Source organism: Macadamia integrifolia, chromosome 14, assembly GCF_013358625.1.
Source record: "Macadamia integrifolia cultivar HAES 741 chromosome 14, SCU_Mint_v3, whole genome shotgun sequence".
Lineage (NCBI taxonomy): Eukaryota > Viridiplantae > Streptophyta > Magnoliopsida > Proteales > Proteaceae > Macadamia > Macadamia integrifolia.
Genome location: NC_056570.1, coordinates 25265823 through 25286651, shown reverse-complemented (window position 1 = coordinate 25286651; position 20829 = coordinate 25265823). Strand labels below are relative to the sequence as shown.

Genomic DNA, 20829 nt, shown 5'->3' with positions numbered 1-20829 from the left:
AGAAAGCCATCATTTAAGATCAGTGAACTTGAGAATCAGAACTGAGTTCAAATGCAGAATAGTTACAGATGACTTAACCATTCTTTAAGGAAAGATCAGAATAAGCCAATTTGAGAGGAATATTTCTTCTAAGATCTGGCAATGCATGATGGGCTAAGCATATTCCCCTGCAACACCAGTGATTTTCTTATGTATCCATGTGCTTCTACTTGAGCTTGTCTGTTCTTCTCTTCTTATTTATTGTATGATCCTGTTATTATCTTAACTTTAGCCTTTTAGCTAGCTGTACTTTGTTTATTAATGTGATATATTTTTTAATTATTAACCTATATGTTGAATTAATTAGTTCCGATGATCAAGGTTGGACATCCTTATGGTTATTGCCAGGTTAAAGTGACTACAAGTAAGATAAGAATGATGGATACCCAAGAGAAATCATCCAATTTGTCAAGGGGGAAAGAAATTGCTATGAATGAGAATGCTAGTAAAAAAAGAATAAGCCGTGTTTGAGCTTTGAGTCCTTTTGACTTTGTCAAAAAATACCAACGCGCGTGTTTATTTTTTGAATGAAGGCGGTTCACGTTGTTTTTTGTTTTTTGATGGAGAAAGGCCCAATGTACTAAACATGTGGTTGTGGCATGGGCGACATGTAGCAACAACTGCACCAGTGAGGGCTAAGCTCACAAGACAATAGGGGCTAGATAGTTTATTGTAGGGGTGTTACTTGGTCATGCTTGGTCAGTCTCGATCAGCTATGGTCGGTTTCGGCCAATTTCTAGGGTTGCACCGTAAACGCCCTTTTATCTAAATGGACTTAGCTAGCATGGGCATGCTACGGTTGATAGTCGGGGCCAATCGGTCTCGGGCTTTAATCAAGCTACCATAAACTGGTCTTAACCGAGTTATAGACCTATTTAACTTTAAACATGCTTTAAACGGGTCCTCTTTAACATTGGTCTTTTTAATGTGCTTGAAATGAATGCCAATAATGAGGCAAAGATGGGCATAGCAAAGAAAGATCTCATAGTTAAAATGGATTAAGCAAAAGATGGGCAAAACAGTTAAGTTACTAAGGTACTGTCTTTAACCCAACGGAACTCAAATCAATTAAACTATGCCTACACAACCAAATTGAGCAAGTTTAGATCAATTAAACTATGCTTGAAAAAGATGAATGTTCAGATAATAATCATCACCATCTCAACTGTATACATCACATAACCTTAGCACTAAATACAAACAGTAAAAAAAAGAAAAAAAAAATTAAGAAAATACAAATAGTATTAAAGGGCTCGGGCTAGGTCGGGCTTAAAGGAGTCAGTTCAAGTCGGGCTTGTAAATGTGTTGGGCCAGTCAGGCGCCCATTGGGTTAGGTGGCTGCACCGTGTACTACCTGTTTATAAACATGTTAATTAATCGGGCCATAAACGTGTCGGGCTCGGTTGGGCCTACCGATGCAGGCTTGGAATTGACACCGCTAGTTTATTGGGCGAAGATTTTGTTCATGTGCTGAAGACTTCCCCAACTGTTTGATGATTGGCCTCAAAGAGCGGGTCAGAACCGTACCTACTATGACCATTTTTGTTACAGGGGTATGCATATGTAATTCTGTTCGGCAGTTACACTGTAAGGGTATTAATCGGTTTGATTTTGGTGTATATGATACTGTTAAGTTTGGTTCACTTTTATTTGGCTGAAATCAAAATCGAACCATTTACTAAATAGTTGCACTTTTTGAAACCGGAACCGTTTAGTAAACGGTTTCAGTTTCACATTTTTTAAATGATGTCGGTTGCATGGTTTTAAACGGTTTTGATTGCGGTTTAATCCATACAGTTTCTAAATGGTTAGCAATCGATTTGCTAGTTTATTCACATGATTATTGAAATTTTTCTTTTGTTGATAAACGCTTCAATTTTGCATCAAATTAAATGAGGCATTGAACAAGCAGGATTTAACTACATAATTACATAATTGGAGTAAATTATTGAATAGACAGTTGGACAACCTTTATGGTCCTTAATTATTCCCTAAATTAAATCCATCATGTTTTGTTAAAACAACCAAACAACTAAGCAAAAGAAAATATTACATAGAGAAAATGACATTTAAACAAAGTTGCTAATGAACAGAACTTATCGTTAGTCTAAAGTTAAAGAGCATGAGGCAATGAAAACACATCAGTTAACCCCTTATTCTATTAAATCACTATACGGGTTAAAACGGGTTGGTTTTGATGGTGTAAACAGTTCGATTTTTATAGTGTTAATTCGATTTGAAACCAACGGGTTAAACGGTTAAAATCGAACCAACCTGTTTAACTAACCAGTCTTAAACTTGAAACCAGCTACCGAACCATTTACTAAATTTTACGATTTTCATATACATGACTCGATTCGATTTCAATAAACGATTTCGATTTCAAATTCACATTCTTAAATTGAAGGGCTCGATGCAAATATGAGAAGTCTGGGTTAATTCCGATCTAGTGGCACAGAGGTCAAATAAGTCGTCCTTGTTCTGCATCAATCAGGAGCCGAAAAGATTCCTCCACGAATTGTCTTGAGTGGTCGCGTGTAGGGATTTCGTTCATCGGCTGCATCGAAATCGAATGAATCCAGTAAGTCGCCATGTGCTGCATAGCAGGCCTACTGCGCTCGTGTCTCCGCAATCATGTGGCCCAGTGGCCTTCCCATCCAGGCTGCGTTGTCATACACTTGACCTTTTTTTAATTTGGCTGTAATTTACACTTAACCACCTCACCAACCATGTGTAATTATACCATATGAGCGTCATATATACTTCATCCACTATGTCATGCATCACCTTCACATGCATGCATACATGCAGATCATCATCACTAGGAGCATCATTATAACATACACTATCATCCACTCATGTGCATATATGGCCATCATCCATATAATTTCATCTCAAACAATAGAAACATTTGTCTTTTACCCAGGCATAAAACTTAATTTAGGGTTGTGAAACATTTGTCTTTTACCCAGGCATAAAACTTAATTTAGGGTTGTGAAAATGAAGACATGTATCAATTGTATATTTCATGCCTTGTATTGTACTAGTCAACCGTGGGTTGTCCAGATGATTAGGATGAATTGGGGATTGTGTGAATTAGGTGTACGGTCTCAAGTTCGATTCTCGATCTGTGCATCTGTGATTTAAGTGGAGATCATGACGATGGATTGCTGTGCTAGTCTCCTCGAGGATTAGTCGTGGTGTGCGTAAGCTGGTCCAGACACCTTGGTTAACAATAAATAAATAAAATAAAATAAAATACTAAGAACCTATCAGTCCTTTGATTAGATATAGTATTACACATTTTGGGTTGACTAGGACTCATGTTATATAATAAGGAGGAGTGCATTAATAATGATACTTCAATTAATCACAAGTTACTAATGTGATCTTATTCTATAGTTTAGAAAGATAAATGCTTACATAAGAAGCATGTGGAAGAAAAAGAAAGATAAATAAAATCTAAAGCCACTTGTCATCAAGCCAATATTTATTTATTTATTTATTATATATATATATATATATATTTTTTTTTTCAACACAAAGCCATTTACTCAATTTGCTTGTGCATGACTTTATCCCAACAACTCCATATTGTATACTAATATATCCTCAGTATTCATTAGAAAAATATAATCAGACCCTCTCGTTCCTATAAAATCCATTTGGCTTGTTATGACAGAATTCAAGAAAACATAGCGTAAGACCTTCACCCTGTCCCTACTGTCACTTTGCTTGTCATTTTTTCTTGGCAAAGTGCTTTAGACTCTTCACCCCTTGCTTTAAACATATTTAGAGTTTTTCTTCTAGATGGTCCAACTGGCAGATTTACTAATGGCAGCACTTATGCAGATATTTCAAGTAGATCATGCATATACTCTAGTATTATGACAATTAGGGACATGGTTTTAAGTAAATTCGCCAATCTATATGGGAGATGCAGTGGCTGATCCAATTGATCTGATATTGATACTTGAAACCATGACTAAGGGAAGAGAAGGGTGTTCCTGACTGTTAGTTGATAGAGAAGGGCAGATGATATGTTAGTTGAAATGCTGTTCCCTATTTCTAATATAGTCAGTAGGGTGTGGACCTTCTATATGGATTTAAACTTTTATCTTTTAAGTGTGTTTAAGACATGGCATGAGTTACACTCTTGGACACACACACACACACACATATATATATATATATATAACCATATTTAAGAGGATTATAATTTTTTTTTCTTTTAATTTTCCTTTCCCCTATTTTCGTAGGTAAGAAATTTGAAGCCATAACCTCCAAGATTTCATGTCAAAGTTTGAATTACAGAAGTTACTGGATGACCTTGAAACTGTATATCATAATTTTGTTTAATCCTTTTGGATATTACAAGATGATATTTTATTTTATTTTATTTATTTATTTATTTGTTAACAAGGAACCCCTTGAACTTGTTCGATTTTACGGTTCAGGTACAAGGGTAAACCTCGGTTACACGCAGTCACACCTAACCCATGTAACAGGTCAGTCGCAAGAAGACTTCAAGATGGTATTTTACAAATGCAGCAAGCAAAAGGATATGACTCATGATCATGGTGGATGTTTAGGTCAATTTGACATTGGAAGCAATCAAATTAGTGTAATGCAGAAAACTAATATTTTGATCTGGAACTTGCATAGAATCTGAGGATTTGAATAATAAACAAGTCACATCTGATTTAGGGATGAAAGACCCCATTTGCCTTAGTTTCTAAGTCATATTATTTTCTACCACAATAGATTCTTGAATATAAATGCACAGAAAAGGGACTAGGAAAAGGCTAATACAAAGGATAATGTGGTGTATAGTTATATTATAGAAAGCATTAAAAAAAAAAAAAAAAGGCGGAGAATGAACCAAATGATGTTTTCAGGGGGACATTGGACCAAGTGATCAGGTCAGATCTGGATTTTACTTCTAATGGGCTGAATAATGGCATTATTCCGGATATTTTGCCACTAAGAATAGAAAAAATAAATAAATAAAAAACCAAAACCAAAATTAGCTTTCGAAAATGAATCAAATTGAATCGAAATAAATCAGTCCGATCTCTGTTTCAAAATGTAGGATCTATTCTTTTCTAATGTTTTGATCAATGTGGATTATAAATTTTATTCTTTTTTTATGTTCGGAAAAAGTTTGGGGGATTATGGCTTAACAAGTTTCTTTTGTTCGTGAAGATGTAAAAAGCTTGCCCGAGTACCTAAATCCTAAATAGAGTATGAACCGAGTACTGAACCATATATGGAACTGAATAACCAAATCATGTTGATTTAGGCTCCTATTCAATTTATTTCTACATGTTGTATTTTGAATCGAACCAAACTAAAAATCAAAATTGAACCAATAAACACCCTTATTAGAGCCCAAACATTGTTGCAATGTCCAAGTTATCATCTCTTCATGCATCGATAACTCCTGCCTCTACTCGCCAACAACCCCACAAAACGGGGAATTTTTTTGTGAAGAACAAGTCTTTGTCCATCGTTTCAAACTTGTTTAAGCTGGTCTTCATTCGAAGCAAAAAAAGGAAAAAAAATCTTGTTTAGACTGCTTTCATCGCGCGGCTGTTATGATGTTATTCTTCCAATTATTATTGTATATTTCTTGTCTTATATGAAAATCCATATCGAAATATAAAACCTATAATAAGTCCAAAGGTGAAGGCCTTTTTATTATTATTATTATTATTTTTTTAGCAAAAAGACCTTTAATTAAGTCTATAGCATTATACGTTTTGGGTTAAGGACACATTAAATATATTAAGGGTGTTGCATTGACAATAATCTTTTGATTAATCACGGCTTACCATGCATATAGATTAGAAAGAGGAATGCTTACATAGAAAGCATGAGAGAGAAAAAGATACTGAAATTAAATACAAAGCCTCCGATGATCAAGCCATTCTATAAATATGGGAAAAGGAATTCATTTTAGAATACGACCTATGTCAACTCTTTCATGTGCTTTTCACTTTCTTCTCTATGTAAAAAGACATCTTTGCTCCTTATTTTAAATGAAAGAAAAAAAAAAGAAAGATAAAAACCCAAACAAAGAACCACTTCCCTAAAACATATATTAATATATAATTAATAGAGGAATCCTCAATTAGGGGAGCAGACAGAAAGGAAAATAATAACATGCACCAACGTGGGAGCCATTCTTTTGCATTTTGTTTCTTTTCGAAACACAGTCAGAAACCCAATGTGATTGCTAAAAATCTATTACAACTACCAGTGTAACACCAATACATAATGCCAGAAATTGTATTGTAATAATTCAATTATTTATTGGAGAAATATAAACAGAATCCCTCCTTGTTACTATAAAATCCATTTGGTAACTCATGAAAGAATTCATGAAAACATGGCTATGACCTTTCCCATGTCCTTAATCTCACTTTTCTTGCTTCCTCATTTCTTCTTGGCAAAGTGCTCAAGTCCCCTCTCTCCTGCTTTATATGTATTTGGAGATTCTCTTGTAGATAGTGGCAATAATGATTTCCTTAATACATCTGCAAAAGCTAATTACAAACCATATGGCATAGACTTTCCAGATGGTCCAACAGGCAGATTCACCAATGGAAACACTTGTGCAGATTTTTTAGGTAAGTAGATAAATGTGATAGAGAATAGAGAGTGATCATCAACAAGCCTTGTTCATGGCTCATGGGTCAAGTATCATTCCCATCAGTTACTTACCTTATGAGGGCTCTAGTTCATGCAGAAGATGAGAAATAGCTAAAATGATTTTACAGTAAATTTTGCCTTATTTTCATTATAGAATAAACTGTGTTCCTTGGTCCAGTGATCCTAATAAGATATTTTTTGATTTGTGACTTTGATTACCAGCTCAGTATCTTGGGTTACCATTTGTACCTCCATACTTGGGTCTTTCAGAGGCACAAAAGAGTAAAACAACTACTGGAATGAATTATGCATCAGGATCAGCTGGGATCCTCCGAAAATCGGGATCCGCAATAGTAAGTTAATTATTATGCTAATTGTTTTCATGAACATAGTACTTGTACAAAAATTTAGATTTGTACTTACAATTCACATTGTATGTGAAGTTCATGGTATAATGCTAATTGCTCATATTAAGGCTTGGAGATGTTCATAACAAGATGATTTCTTTGGAATTTCTAACCTAAATGTATTTGTCATGCAGGGAATGAATTTAGCATTGCAGATACAGATTGAGTTGTTCCAAGAGACTGTTAACCATTACTTGCCCAAGAACTTTAAAACAAATGATGAGCTTTTACAGTACTTATCCAAGTCTATTTTTGTGGTAGACATAGGCAGCAATGACTATCTCAACAACTATCTCCAACCTGCACATTACAATAGTAGTCACCTATACAGCCCCGCGCAATTTGCTGGTATCCTCTTAAAAGAACTCCGACGAAGTCTACAGGTACTGACATAAACACATAAATCCTTGTGACTTTCTAAGCTCTTTTTAATCTCAATTGTGGATACATTATCACAGGATCTTTATCATTTGGGAGCCAGGAAGTTTTTGGTCTTCAATATCGCCTCTATTGGTTGTACACCGGCCTTATTATATAGCAAAAAGCTTACAAGTGGATGTGCTGAGGATGTAAATCAGTTAATATCTCTCTACAATGAAGGTCTACCAGATATGTTACAAAACCTGACAAGCAGCCTCCAGGGTTCAAACTTTGTTCTTGGAGAATTTTATGCATCCAGCTATGACTCGAACCAAAACCCTTCTAAATATGGTACTAATTAAGTTAGGAGAAAAAAAAAAAAAAAGGCCCTATTATGCTTTATCAATTAGTCTCCTAATAGTCTATGACAAACTAGAAATTTATGGTTGCAGGGTTCACAACTAGAAGCCCTTGTTGTGTTATAAACACTACAACTGCACAATGCATCCAAGATGTACAACCTTGCCTGGATAGGACTACACATATCTACTGGGATGCAGTTCATCCAACACAAGAATCAAACTTCTTGTTTGCAACAGGTTGCTTCTATGGTACTACACAATGTACTCCAATAAACATACTGCAGCTCACTGTTCAGAAGCAATAAGTGATGCAGTTTGAAGCCAGAAGGAAAAGAAAGATAAAGAGTCTTCTTGTGGTTTGGTCTGGTTCATCATTGAACCAATTTTTAATCCAAACCAACCCATGAAATTGGAGATTTTTGGTTTATTTAAAACCAGGATTGTGAGGGATTTAGATAGGATATATAGTTTTTTTATTATTAATTTATTTCCTTATCCTGTTGGTTTATTTTATTAGAGTCCAATTTGTAATAAATTTCTTCCATTACAACATATGTATAGAGGGTTTCTTTAGTTAAGTTAATCTCTGTTTTAGATAGATTATGAATCTTTATTTTCTTATTTATATGGGTGTAACTCAATCAATATTTTCAGATTTGGTGAAAATGGACCATTGAACCTCTCCCCTAAGCAAACCTGATAGGAAAAGTAATGGGATCTATTGTATTTGATGTGTCATTGTTAGGGTAGAGAGCAGTCTCCTATATAGCCTTAGGTCTCCTAATCCATCATAGGAAGGCAATCTTTGTAAGATCCTTGAATATATCACAGTATACTTTAAACCCAAATTAGAGATTTATCTTATCGATGATTTCCTTGTATCGAATCCAAGAATGAAAATCCTTTTAGTCCCTCACCAGCCAATCCTGACTGAGAGGATCTAATCCAGAAATTTTCTAAAATTCTCCCACTTAGTCAGTTAATCATACTGTAATTTTTTTTTTTTTTTACAGAATTTACACATCTTGGACTCAAACTGAATTTGAAAAGAAAACTTGATGAATGATCACTTTTGAAAAGAAAAAAATTACAAAACAAATCCATATTAATATTTTCAAACTAAACAACACCATTAAATAGAATTTATGGGATGAAGATTGCTACCTGGCTGTGTAGCCTCCATGCCAGCACATGAGCCAATGGAGGAGCATGCATGGATCCACGTAGAAGGTAGGATATCATTTTATGGCACCAACTGTAAGGGGCATCATTTTATGGAACCAACTGTAAGGGTGGAGGCATGGTTTCGGAACCATTATTGGCTATCCCCAAAACCGATATGGTATCGAAATGGATCAGTATTGGATCACTTGTCTCCGACAAAAAATACCCTAAATTTTCTTAAGAAAATAGAATGTTGCCCTTTTACCCTGGAGACCTGCCAAACTACTATGGATCGCATGATACAGCCAATCTGATACCGATACTTAAAATCATGGGTTCAGGGGACCATGATGAGGTAAGGTTCTGTTTTCCTTTTTCATATTAGGAGAGAAAGAACCTACCAGTCCAGTGTGAAATAAAATCCCTTATGCTATCTCTTATTAAGCGTTACTGTGAGGGCAATTTTTTCGCTGCAAAATCAAATCACCATCTCATTTTTCCCCATTTTGCTATTGCAACCTACTGTTTCAGCTTCTCTTTCTCCCCAGTTTCCGCTGCACATGTATACAAAATCAATGACACCTCTCCACCTCCACCCTTTCCCCAATACATGTATTTTGCTATTTGTTCAGACATTTTTAGAGTGAGATTTTGACAAATTTTGACAAGATATGCGGATAGACCAAATCAGTGGACAGATCTATAATGGAGATAAATCGTTAACTAGTTGCATGGCAACTGTGCCAGCACATCAACCAATGAAATTTCACGTGGTCTTGAGTGGGCATAGGGGCTTGCGATCAGGTAGCATTCTTTTTTCCATACATTTATATGTTTTCTAAGAACAAGGTTGACCTGAATGAGAATGCTTGAATTTGTGGGAAATTTTCCCCCCTTTTCATGGGGTTATATTAATTAAGAAACTGTTTTAATTAATAAGTTCAGCGGTCACCGACTATAGAAAAAATATTGCTACATGAGCTGCTTGCATTATAAACAAAGGAAAATGTGTTTCATTATATCCCAATTATATGATGATAGGACAAGCTTTAGAGGTCAACGCCCAGAACATACTTTATGGGACAAAGCAAGCTTTAGATGGAGGATGGAGAACGGAAAACATCTAGAATAACTCAAAAGAAATAGAAGAACTAATTTTGTATGGGATCGTGACCTTGGAGCTCGATACCCATACTTTTAAATGTCCAAAATATTTTGTCTGAGGCCTAACAATGATTTGATCCTCCTCATGCAAAGTTTAGCCATATTGGCTATGAACAATTGGTTTTCCATTAGTAACTCTAAACCAGAAATTGATGCTTTAACTTATCTTTCTTGTTGAATTAATTTCTTTCTTTCCATAAAAATAAAAATAAATAAAGTCTATATGATTTGGCTTCTACAGTGAAGGTTCGGTTGCATCAGGTCTACCCTTTTACCATTTGATGAATCAAAACTCAATTAGGAGAACTCCACTCCTGTAGGCTTAAATTACACGTTTTGTTTGAATTAGTCAAGTACTTTACTTTCCTCACAATGGCGCTCAGTACAACATGCTAAGTCCTTGAAGTTTTCCATTTCAGACATAATCAGTAGTTGAAATGTTTCTCTTGTCCAGTTACGCTGTCGCACGTAGAATAATGGAAGGGAGCGTGGAAACATCTTCAATGCCCGAGCAATACGGTCTTCCCACACCTGCTGTGTCTATGACAGCGGTCCCACTCTTTCTTTCAAATCTTAAACAGAAAAATATCAATTTACACATAGGTTGATAAGGACACTCATGTATATGAAGTCAGTAGTTGAAATGTTTCTCTTGTCCAGCTATGTTGTTGCGCAGACTTTCAATTGTATATTTGGATCGCAGAAACTTCAATATTGCACATTTGGATTGATAAGGACACTTATGTATATGAAGATCATGCATACACGCCAACGAAATAGAGACAAGACAAACTTTTATACTATGTTAGATTAATTTTCATTTTAAAAAAATCGGCTTGTTACGTCGAAATACCTGATAGTATACGAATGAAATGGGGTTCTTACTTTAATTAATCTCAAGGTACTAATACGAATACACATAATATGATGTGTATTCAAAAGTTTTTTCGAAAAAATTCGAAAGAGCAATGGTTACATACAAAGCACTATTTTTTTGTATTTCATTCTTGACCTACTCTTTGATCCTACACAGGTGTTTGATTGGATGGGAGATTTTTTTTTTCCTTTTAGGTGCAAAATCCCCTAACCACACCCCCCCGCCCCCAAAATGAGGGGAAGGGGGACCTCGAAGAATTGATTAGGTCTGAGTTGATCTTTAAGGGAGAGAACTTGATTGCGGCGACTTATGTTACATGGGGTAGCTTTAGAACGTGGTACCCGTGAACAAGAAAAATGGAAAATTTTGGAATTTGTATGGACTTTCGCAACCTTGATTTGTATTGACCAAATATTGAGTTCCCTTGTTCGTTCAAGCTAAGATAATATCTCATACCTTATGTACACAGTTCCTTTCTTTTATGCACGAAATTATAATTCAATACGAAATCTTATCTTCTCTAATCAATTAATATGCTTTTTTCAACACAAGAGTTTTAATCACAATTTGATTACATTATTTCAACTACCAGAAGTTGGCGACTAGTCATTCATTATTTTTTTTTCGCTAAAAGATGATTATATTAAAAAGAAAAGGAGTGCATCAAAAAGAAAAACAAGGACTAAGCAGAAGCCCCTAGAGCCACTATCAATCTCCACCTTCGGCATGGCCATCAGCAGAGAGAGAGAGAGCGTCGTCCTAGGAGAATCTAAAACTATGCCTGCCCAGGATATCATTTTCTACATAATCAGCTATGTGTCTAGGGAAAGACACCAAGAATTCTGAATTTTCAGATTTTGAAGCCTTTTTTGCCAATAAATCCGCAATTGGATTTGCTTCGCGAAAGCAGTGCGATATCTTCCATGGGGTTGATTCCAGGAAGGGGAGAACAGCCAGCCACCTTTGAAGGATAAACCATGGGATATGGTTTCTTTGGATCGCAGAAACGACCGTAGCCGAGTCAGATTCTATCCACATGCCCCTTGCACCCAGCGCCTTAGCCATCATAATTCCTTCCATGACTGCCTCAAACTCTGCTTCATAAATCTTTTTTATTCCTAGAAAAATACTAAAAGAGTCACACACCTGACCTTCATTATCGCGAACAATCCCTCCTACTCCTACCCTTCCTAGGTTCCCCAGAGAGCTGCCATCAACATTAACCTTCAGCCAGTTTTGATCGGGTTTGCACTAGTGAACTTCCAAGGGGGAATATGCTTTGTGAGCCTCCATTGTCAAACCCAGTCTTCTGCAGCAAGTAACGTCAATCTGAGTTTTCACTTCCCCCTTCTCCTTCCCTAAGCAAAGGCCGAGCTCTTGACGACTGTAGTCAAATATTTGCATCTCATCCCTGTAATCATTATCATGACGGCGTCTGTTCCTTTTCCACCAAATGTTTGTTGCAATAATGAAAAAGTCCATCATCCAGGAACTCTTAAGGTTTATAACTTTGGCCTTGGTCTTCCACCATCGAACCAGGTTATCAACAGACTGGTGCAGCTGCCATCTTACCTCGAAGCACTCAACAAATGTTTTTTAAAATTTGGTCGCGAAAGAACAGCTAAGGAAAATATGGTTAAGGCTTTCTTCAGCATGGTTGCAGAGAGCGCATCTGGAAGCGAGTTGAATCCCCTTTTGCCTGATCTGCTCGTCCTTTGGGAGTTTGGCATGAGCTAGCCGCCATCCTAGGGTAGAGAACCTAGGAGGCAGGCCTTTCCGCCAAACCAGAGAGCTCCAAGGAACCTTCCTAGCCGTCCTTCTGATACCCTCCCAAGCCAAGGAAGTAGAGAAAGACCCCAGAGTCGACAATGACCAACAACACTTATCCTCTAAGTCACCTGAGGGAATTTTAATCTTCTTAATTTTATCAAATATTCTGGTGAGCTCCACCGATCTCACTTCTGGGATCGCCCATTCTCCACCATGAATAAAATCGCCCACCTTGGCATTAAATCTAAGAGCAGTCAAGTCCATTATCTGAAGCTCCTCAAGCACTGACTTCAGCCCTCACCATTTGTCCTTTCAAAAGTTTGCAAGATTACCATTCCCGATAATCCATCTTTGATTCTCTTCCACAAAGCTCCAAATCTTTTTGATCCCCAAGGCAATAGACGAGGAAACACCCTTTTTAAAGCTGCCATCATTTTTAATGAACAGAGCCTTAAGAAAAGAGCTTGCCGCCGACTTCTCATGCTTGATTCTCCATACTAATTTATAAAGCATTGCTCTGTTGGTGTCTCTGAGCCTCTTGATACCTAAGCCTCCTTCCTCTTTAGGCTTACAGAGGGCGTCCCATTTAACTGTAATTTTTCTTTCAATATCTATCTCACCCGTCGAAATAAAATTTCTCATCCACCTTTCCATTGTTGCCAAAAGGGAGGATGGCCACCAATAAATAGCAAAGCTATGGTTAGGGATACCTGCAATGACCGAGCTAACCAATTCCATTTTGCTCGCCAATGATAACAGGTTGCTTTTCCAACCCGCTAGGCGTCCCTTCACCTTGCCCATCACTGGGAGAAGAGCCTCTTTCTTCACTCTTCCCTTTAAGATTTCTACACCCAGGTATTGAGTCGGGAAGCTACAAATCTGAATTCCAAGTGTATTAGCAATAATCTGCCTTTGAGCTGGGGCTATCTTTCCAAGGAAGAGTTTGCTTTTCTCTAGGCTAAGGCACTGACCAGAGAATTCTTGGTATTTCATCAAGAAGTTTTTCAAAGTACGAACATATCTCAAAGAGGCATTGATGAATATGAAGATATCATCCGCAAATAGAATATGCCTAGGAGTGGCAGCCCCTCGAGGGCCATGAATTGCCTGGAGCTCCTTGCTCTGGACCAGGCTCGACAGCCTTCTGGATAGGACTTCTTCGGCAATAATAAAAAGCATGGGGGAAATAGGATCACCTTATCTCAGACCGCGCTCCACCCCGAAGAATCCCTGCGGTCCTCCGTTCACAAGAATAGATATTTTTGCCGATATCAAAAGTTGATGCAGCTAGTTTATCCATTTGTGGAGAAACCAAATTTACTCAAAACCTAAAAAATGAATGACCAAGAAATAGTATCATAAGCCTTTCTGATGTCAATTTTCAGACCAAGTCCTCCACCTCTAGTCTGAGAACATTAAGTTTGCAAGCTCAGAGGCCACGAGATGTTATCATGTATCAGCTTCCCCTTTCGAAAGGCACCCTGCTCTTCTAAAATCAGCCGATGAAGGAGGGGTTCTAGGCGCATCACCATGACTTCAGAAATAATTTTGCAAAAATAGTTGCCCACACAGAGAGGGCGGAATCTATCCAGCATGTTAGATCCATCCACCTTTGGAATCAAAACTAGGAAATTGTTATTCACCCCGTGGGGTATATGGCCGGTGCTAAAGAATTGCCTCACAACATTGCACACCTCCACTTCCACCATAGACCAACATCTGCGAAAAAAAACACCAGAGAATCCATCAGGACCCGATGAACTGTTCAAATCCAGCTCCCAACTGCCCTCCTTATTTCTTCGTTCCTAGGGAGGGAATCCAGCCTATAGCAGTCCACTTGATGAAGGACTTTTAGGATATTATCCAATAAATCAGCATGATTCACTGTAGGGACTTCTCCATGAAAGCTCTCATAAAAGTCAACAATACACTCCCCTAGCTGATTTTTCCCTTCCACCATGGTTCCATCTGGCTTCTTGAGTGCTCTGATTGTATTTTTGTTTCTTCTCATTTTGATAAAAAGGTGAAAAAAATTGGAGTTGCTATCACCTACTTTCAGCCATCTAATTCTTGCCTTTTCAGCCCAGATTTTTTCATGATATTCTAGGGCCTTCACCAAAACGTCTTAGCATCAGCTTCCAAGGCAAACAACTGGTCATTCATCCCTTCTCTCGCAATCTGGTCATGAATCTGATTTAGAGCTGTCTTCGCATCCTCCACCCCTCTATCAATGTGAAGAAAGGCTGATCGAACCCAGGTTTTCAAGACTCCTTTCAGCCTCTTTAATTTGGAAGTGAGAACAAATATAGGGGATCTCGCAATCCATTCAGACCAGGACGATGCCACCACATTGTTAAAATCCTCGTGATCCATCCAAAACTGGTGGAACCGAAAAGGGCAGTTGGGAGGGCACTGGCTAGAAACTGAAGTCATCAAAATCGGACTATGGTCTGAAGCTATTCTCGGCAACACCAATTGTGAGGAATCTTGGAAAGCAGTCAGCCACTGCTCATTGCTGAAGCTTCTGTCATGCACTGCAAAGACATTTCCAACTTTTCGATTATTGCTCCATGTAAATTTTCTCCCACTCGAAGGCAACTGTGACATGCGACAAGAGTCCACCATTGCAATGTACTCCACTGCAAGACCCAAGCTAAAATTTCCTGGACCCTTCTTTTCATGGGACTAAAGGGTTGCGTTGAAGTCTCCAACCATTGCCCACGGGGTGGGAATGTAAGGGGTATCCACAGCCAAGGCCACCCATAGATCTCTTCTCTCCGCTCTAAAACTGCTAGCATGGACAAAGGAAACTTGCATTTGGGTGAGGTCCCAAGTCAAAGCAACCGTAATGTGCTGAGAAGATTCTGAAAGCACCACAAGGCGACCTAGCTTTCTTTTCCACATAATCCATAAATTTGAAATTCTCCCTATTCTATTGTTAAAAATAAAATTATTGAAAAATCCCAACTTATTAAAAAATAAATTTGGGAAATCACTCACAGGGACCATTGGTTTGGCGATACATAGAAGGTCTGGGTCATTCTTCTTAACTAGCTCACTCAAGGCGCGCTTGCCGACCGCCTTCTTCATTCCTCTTATATTCCAATAGAGGATCTTTATAAATTACGACCTGTGGACAGCCTGACGGTCAAGGCCTGCCCTGTCGCTGCACTTGCTTTTCCTTTTCTTCTAGCATCGCCCTCTACTCTTGTGATAGCTTGGTCAAGCTCTACGACTTCGTAGTGGTGAACAATTATCCTGCCTATATCTAGACCAGACGGAGATATTTCTGTAATCACATGCTCTGGTCCACCCCAGTCCTACCCGCGACCACTCTTCCTCCTCTGGCCTGCTGTCGACCTCCTTGACCACCAATATATATCACTTTATTTTTGCGAGGGCGAAGAGTTCTAGCAGTATGAATTTCTTCAGCCACATTCACGCCAAAATCTGAACGAGACTCACCCTCCTTCATATCTTCGCTGCCTGTCTCGGAGGCCAGCGATTCTTTTTCTGAAGAGTAAAATTCAGAATTTTCTGGGTCGGAGTCAGTCCCCTATCCGCCACCCACGGGATTGTCCACCATGGGCAGGTCATGGGTATTTCTATCTTGGGTGCGTGGAGCATGTAGACATATTTCCAGATTACATTTATTCAAAACGTCCACTTGTGGACCTTCTTTATTTGACAGATCTTGCAACGTTTGAAGATTTTCTCTAAAGGGGGAAGTATCCTTATGGAGAGAGGATCTTCGATCACCTTCCATATGTGGAGATTTTTCATGTATCTCGCAGGAGGTCATGTCCACACCACCCTCAGCAGCCATCGTCTGCAAGTGTCCAGAAGATGGACGTTCAACATCTTCCATATCTGAAGGGCGGCTTTTATTTTTCTTGACTCTGCACTGCTCGGCAGCATGACCCAATTTTTTGCAAAAATTGCATCTCCCTATATCATCTTCATACATAATCCTTTGTTTGAACCAGAAGTAAACCTCCTTGCCCGGCTGCTTCCGTTTGACCTGGATTTCCTCCACTCTTCGGCCGCCCATGGTACCATGCAGCATTCTTCTATCAACCTCCACTGCACGACCTGAGGCTTTGGCCATGGAAAGAAGAATTTTTTCGTGCCAATACTCCATGGGTAGTTCTGGATATCGTATCCATACCAGCTTGGTCTGAATAGGATCATCATGAATGCTGAACTCCGGCAGCCAGCGCTGGAATCGAATGACCTGCCCTTTGACTTTGAAAGGTCCTCTTTTCCACATCGAGGCCATGTCACCCTCAATTTCAAATCGGAAAAGGATGAAACCTTTCCCCAACGGCGCAAGGTTCACCTTGCCCTTCAAATTCCAGGAGTTTTTTGCATCAAACCTCACTTCATCCATCGATACAAATCGAAAGTTAACCCGCCCAATCAGGGCGTAAGAGAAAGTTTGTAATTTCTCTTCGTACACCTCCTGAGGAATAATGATCTTTGTAACGGTTCCGCCGTGTATCGGATCAGGAAGATCGTCTATGTTTGACATAGTTTTCTTCATCGCAGCAGTGTTGGATTGTTTATTTCCGGCATTGATCGCCTCCTCCATAGGGTGATTCTTTTCAGCCAATCTACCAGAGACGACATAGTCGGTATCAGAGACCGGCGGAGGCAGAGGGCAGGTCGCTGGTCCCCAGAAATCCATAATCCTCCGCAGCTTGCCTCTATCTGGTGGTCGGTCACCATTCCCCCCATCCTTCTCAGATCTTCTCTCTCCTGAATCTATTAGAAGAGGGAAAAATCATCATTCATTATTGATTAGAGAATTATAATCAAAATTCTCTCCTTCTCCCTATAAAAATTCATTTGGAAATCCATGACAGATAGAATTCAAGAAAACATGGCTAACACCTTCCTTATGTTCCTTCTCTCACTTTGCTTATTTCCTCATTTCTTCTTGGCAAAGTCCTCAAGTCCCCTTGCCCCAGCCTTATACATATTTGGAGATTCTATTGTAGATAGTGGCAATAATGATTTAAATACAACTGCAAAAGCGAATTACAAACCATATGGCATAGATTTTCCAGTTGGTCCAACAGGCAGATTCACTAATGGCAAGACATTTCCAGATTTTTTAGGTAAGTGAGTAAGATGACCTGGTCATGGCTCATGGCTCATTCCTTTGTCTTATGATCCTAATTGTAGCTGCTTCTGATTTTTTTCGCGCTCTTCTCTCTCTCATAAGATATTGATTGATTTGTGACTTTGATTACCAGCTCAGAATCTTGGGTTACCTTTAGTCCCTCCATACTTGGGACTTTCAAAGACACAAAAGAGTAAAACTGTTACTGGAATCAATTATGCTTCAGGATCAGCTGGCATCCTCCAAGAAACAGGAAAAATATCATATGTAAGTTCCCATGCTACCTAGTTTCATAACATAGTATTGTGTGCACATTGAGGTTTGTAACAACATTTCTAACTAAGTTCTAATGCTACCTAGTTTAATGTTGTAATGGTAATGCTCACATTAGTATAGACTATCTAATATTCGAGAAAAATTTTCGAATGTTAAACTGCAGTAGGTATGGAGATATGAAGAGTATCTTGAATTTCTCTTACCTTCGATTCTGGGTTTGTCATGCAGGGAAAGAATTTAGAGTTGCAGAAACAGATTGATTTTTGAAGAGACTGTTAACCATTACTTTCCCAAGAACTTTAAAACCAAGAAAGAGCTTTTGGAGTACTTATCCAAGTCAATTTTTGTGGTAGAGATAGGAAACAATGACTATTTTGCAAACTATCTTCTACCTGCATATTACAATAGTAGTCACCTATACACCCCGGCGCAATTTTCAGGCATCCTCTTGAAGAAACTCAAACAATATTTACAGGTACTGACATAAACACATCAACCCTTGAATTTTGAAACTGATTTAAGCTCTTTTCTAGTCACATTTAATCTCAATTGTGGCTATAAAATTGCAGGATCTTTATAATTTGGGAGCCAGGAAGTTTGTGGGTTTCAATATCACCCCTCTTGGGTGTACACCAGCAGAATTATACCGCAAAAACCTAACAAGTGGATGTGCTGAGGATGAAAATCAGTTAGTATCTCTCTAGAATGAAGGCCTTCCAGATATGTTACAAGAACTCAATACTAGCCTCCAGGGTTCAACTTTTGTTTTGGGAGACATTTATGGATTCCTCTATGACTTGAGCCAAAACGCTTATATATATGGTGAGATATTGCCACTAATTAACTTGATTTATTGATCTTCTAATAATTAACTAGAAATCTACCGTTGCAGGGTTCACAAATAGAGGGCCATGTTGTGTTATAGACTATACAACTTATCTATGCCAAGAAGATGTCCTACCTTGTGTAAATAGGACTTCAGAAGTCTTCTGGGATACAGCACATCCATCTCAACACACAAACTTGCTTCTTGCGACTGGTTGCTTCTTTGGTACTAGCCGGTGTACTCCATTAAACATCCTGAAGCTCGTGCAGAAATAATAAGGCACTATTTATATATGTAATGGTTTGGAACCTCATAGATATCTTTTATGCTTTATAGCAGCCTAGACATCTAATATTTTTTTATGTCATTTCAATAATAATTTTTTTTATTCAAAATTAGTAGCCGAAATGAGTCATCTATAACAGTGTTAAAATGGTCTACGGTGAGACGGTGAGGTGCAGTGAATATTTAACAGTTGGCTGCATGGCTCAACATTCTTCATTAACCAGATATATAATTAGGTTGATACAATTTTTACAGAATGTGAAAATTTGCAATATTGAAACTAGTGATTTAGAAAAGAAATTATTCCCTTGATAGTAAGGGTGTTCATGGGTTGCGATGTGCCCCTTTGCCTAACGGTTAAGTCTCTTAAGTGTCGATACACTTAACTAGCCGTAGGCATGATTTACTCAAAATGGAATAGAACTCATCTTCCCTATTTATAAACCAACTGAAATACCTCTTAGACTCATGATTTTGGCTCCAAACTATCCCCATCATGGTCAAGCAGACAAACGATCCCTTTTTCATAAAAGTTGAGGAGAAAAAGAAGCTACATACTTATGTGTGTCTACACCTAGACACAGGTGTGCAAAAATACTATGCTGCCCCAGCCCAAATGCCCCAAAGATGTCTTTGCACAGCCTCCCGCTGGTTTGTGCATTGACACAGTGGCCACACAAGCAGGTAGCATTTTTTAACCCAAAAAAATAAATAAATAATAAGGGAAAATGAACTTTTACCAATCATGTTTCCTATGCCCTCCAATGGACAAACGCACTTGGGTATCCACCAAAGAGCCTAAACTTGGATTCTATCGGTCAGTATTGGCTAGATCAGAATGGTAACGATCTTGACCCTTTCGAAACCGATACAGATGTATGGTCCAAGGGTAAAACCATAAAATCATAATAAGAACTGTTTTTTTTTTTTTTTTTTTTTTTTTTTTTATTTTTTAACACAGGGGTAGATCTTTCCAATATCTTTTGAACTCTTAATTTTCATCAAAACTGTTTATTTGTTGGGAGTCTCTAAGTACGTATTTCAAACCTGGTACCTTCTTTTAATTGCCTTTTATCCCCAAATCCCTAAAGTTTTCTAAGTTAAAGGTATAAAAAAAATCCTAAAAATAATCTGATATGACATATCGATTCAGAGGAATCTTGACGTGAGTATTCTGATTCAAAAGGCAAAAATAGATGTCAATAGGTTGGGCTTAATCGGGCTTTGACCAATTTAACCACATGCACCATGACCGCCCGTTTAACTAATCAAGCTTACGTTGGGTAGGCATAGTACTGATTATAATTGGTAGGTTAGGCTTGGAATTTAATCAAGCTACCTATATTTGGTCGGTCAGGCTAAATAGGCCTTAGACAAACTATTGGACCATTTAAACGGGTCATATCTAAAATTGAACTCTAAAGTAGGGGAAAAAATCCTTTCTTCTTCCAATTTTTCTGTCTTCCCATTCATTACCTGTGGGACCTTCTTTCCCTAATTCTATCCATTCTACCAATGAA

General features: G+C 38.1%; 1 protein-coding gene and 1 pseudogene across 1 annotated transcript; both read left to right on the top strand.

Annotated features, from left to right (window-relative positions):
- Positions 1-6423: 6423 nt before the first annotated feature.
- On the top strand, positions 6424-8446 carry LOC122060969 (GDSL esterase/lipase 7-like). The gene is made up of 5 exons (XM_042624104.1): positions 6424-6671; positions 6916-7046; positions 7235-7483; positions 7559-7811; positions 7913-8446. Exons 1-5 carry the CDS (start codon positions 6431-6433, stop codon positions 8125-8127), a joined length of 1089 nt encoding a protein of 362 aa, XP_042480038.1. The 5' UTR covers positions 6424-6430; the 3' UTR covers positions 8128-8446.
- Positions 8447-16870: 8424 nt separating this feature from the next.
- Positions 16871-19422, top strand: LOC122060758 (annotated as a pseudogene).
- Positions 19423-20829: the final 1407 nt, after the last annotated feature.

Coding starts and splice junctions, on each gene's coding strand:
- LOC122060969 (XM_042624104.1), top strand. CDS start 6,431: ATGGCTATGACCTTTCCCATGTCCTTAATCTCACTTTTCTTGCTTCCT. Junction 7,047..7,234: donor GAAAATCGGGATCCGCAATA/GTAAGTTAATTA, acceptor TTTGTCATGCAG/GGAATGAATTTAGCATTGCA. Junction 7,812..7,912: donor CCAAAACCCTTCTAAATATG/GTACTAATTAAG, acceptor TTATGGTTGCAG/GGTTCACAACTAGAAGCCCT.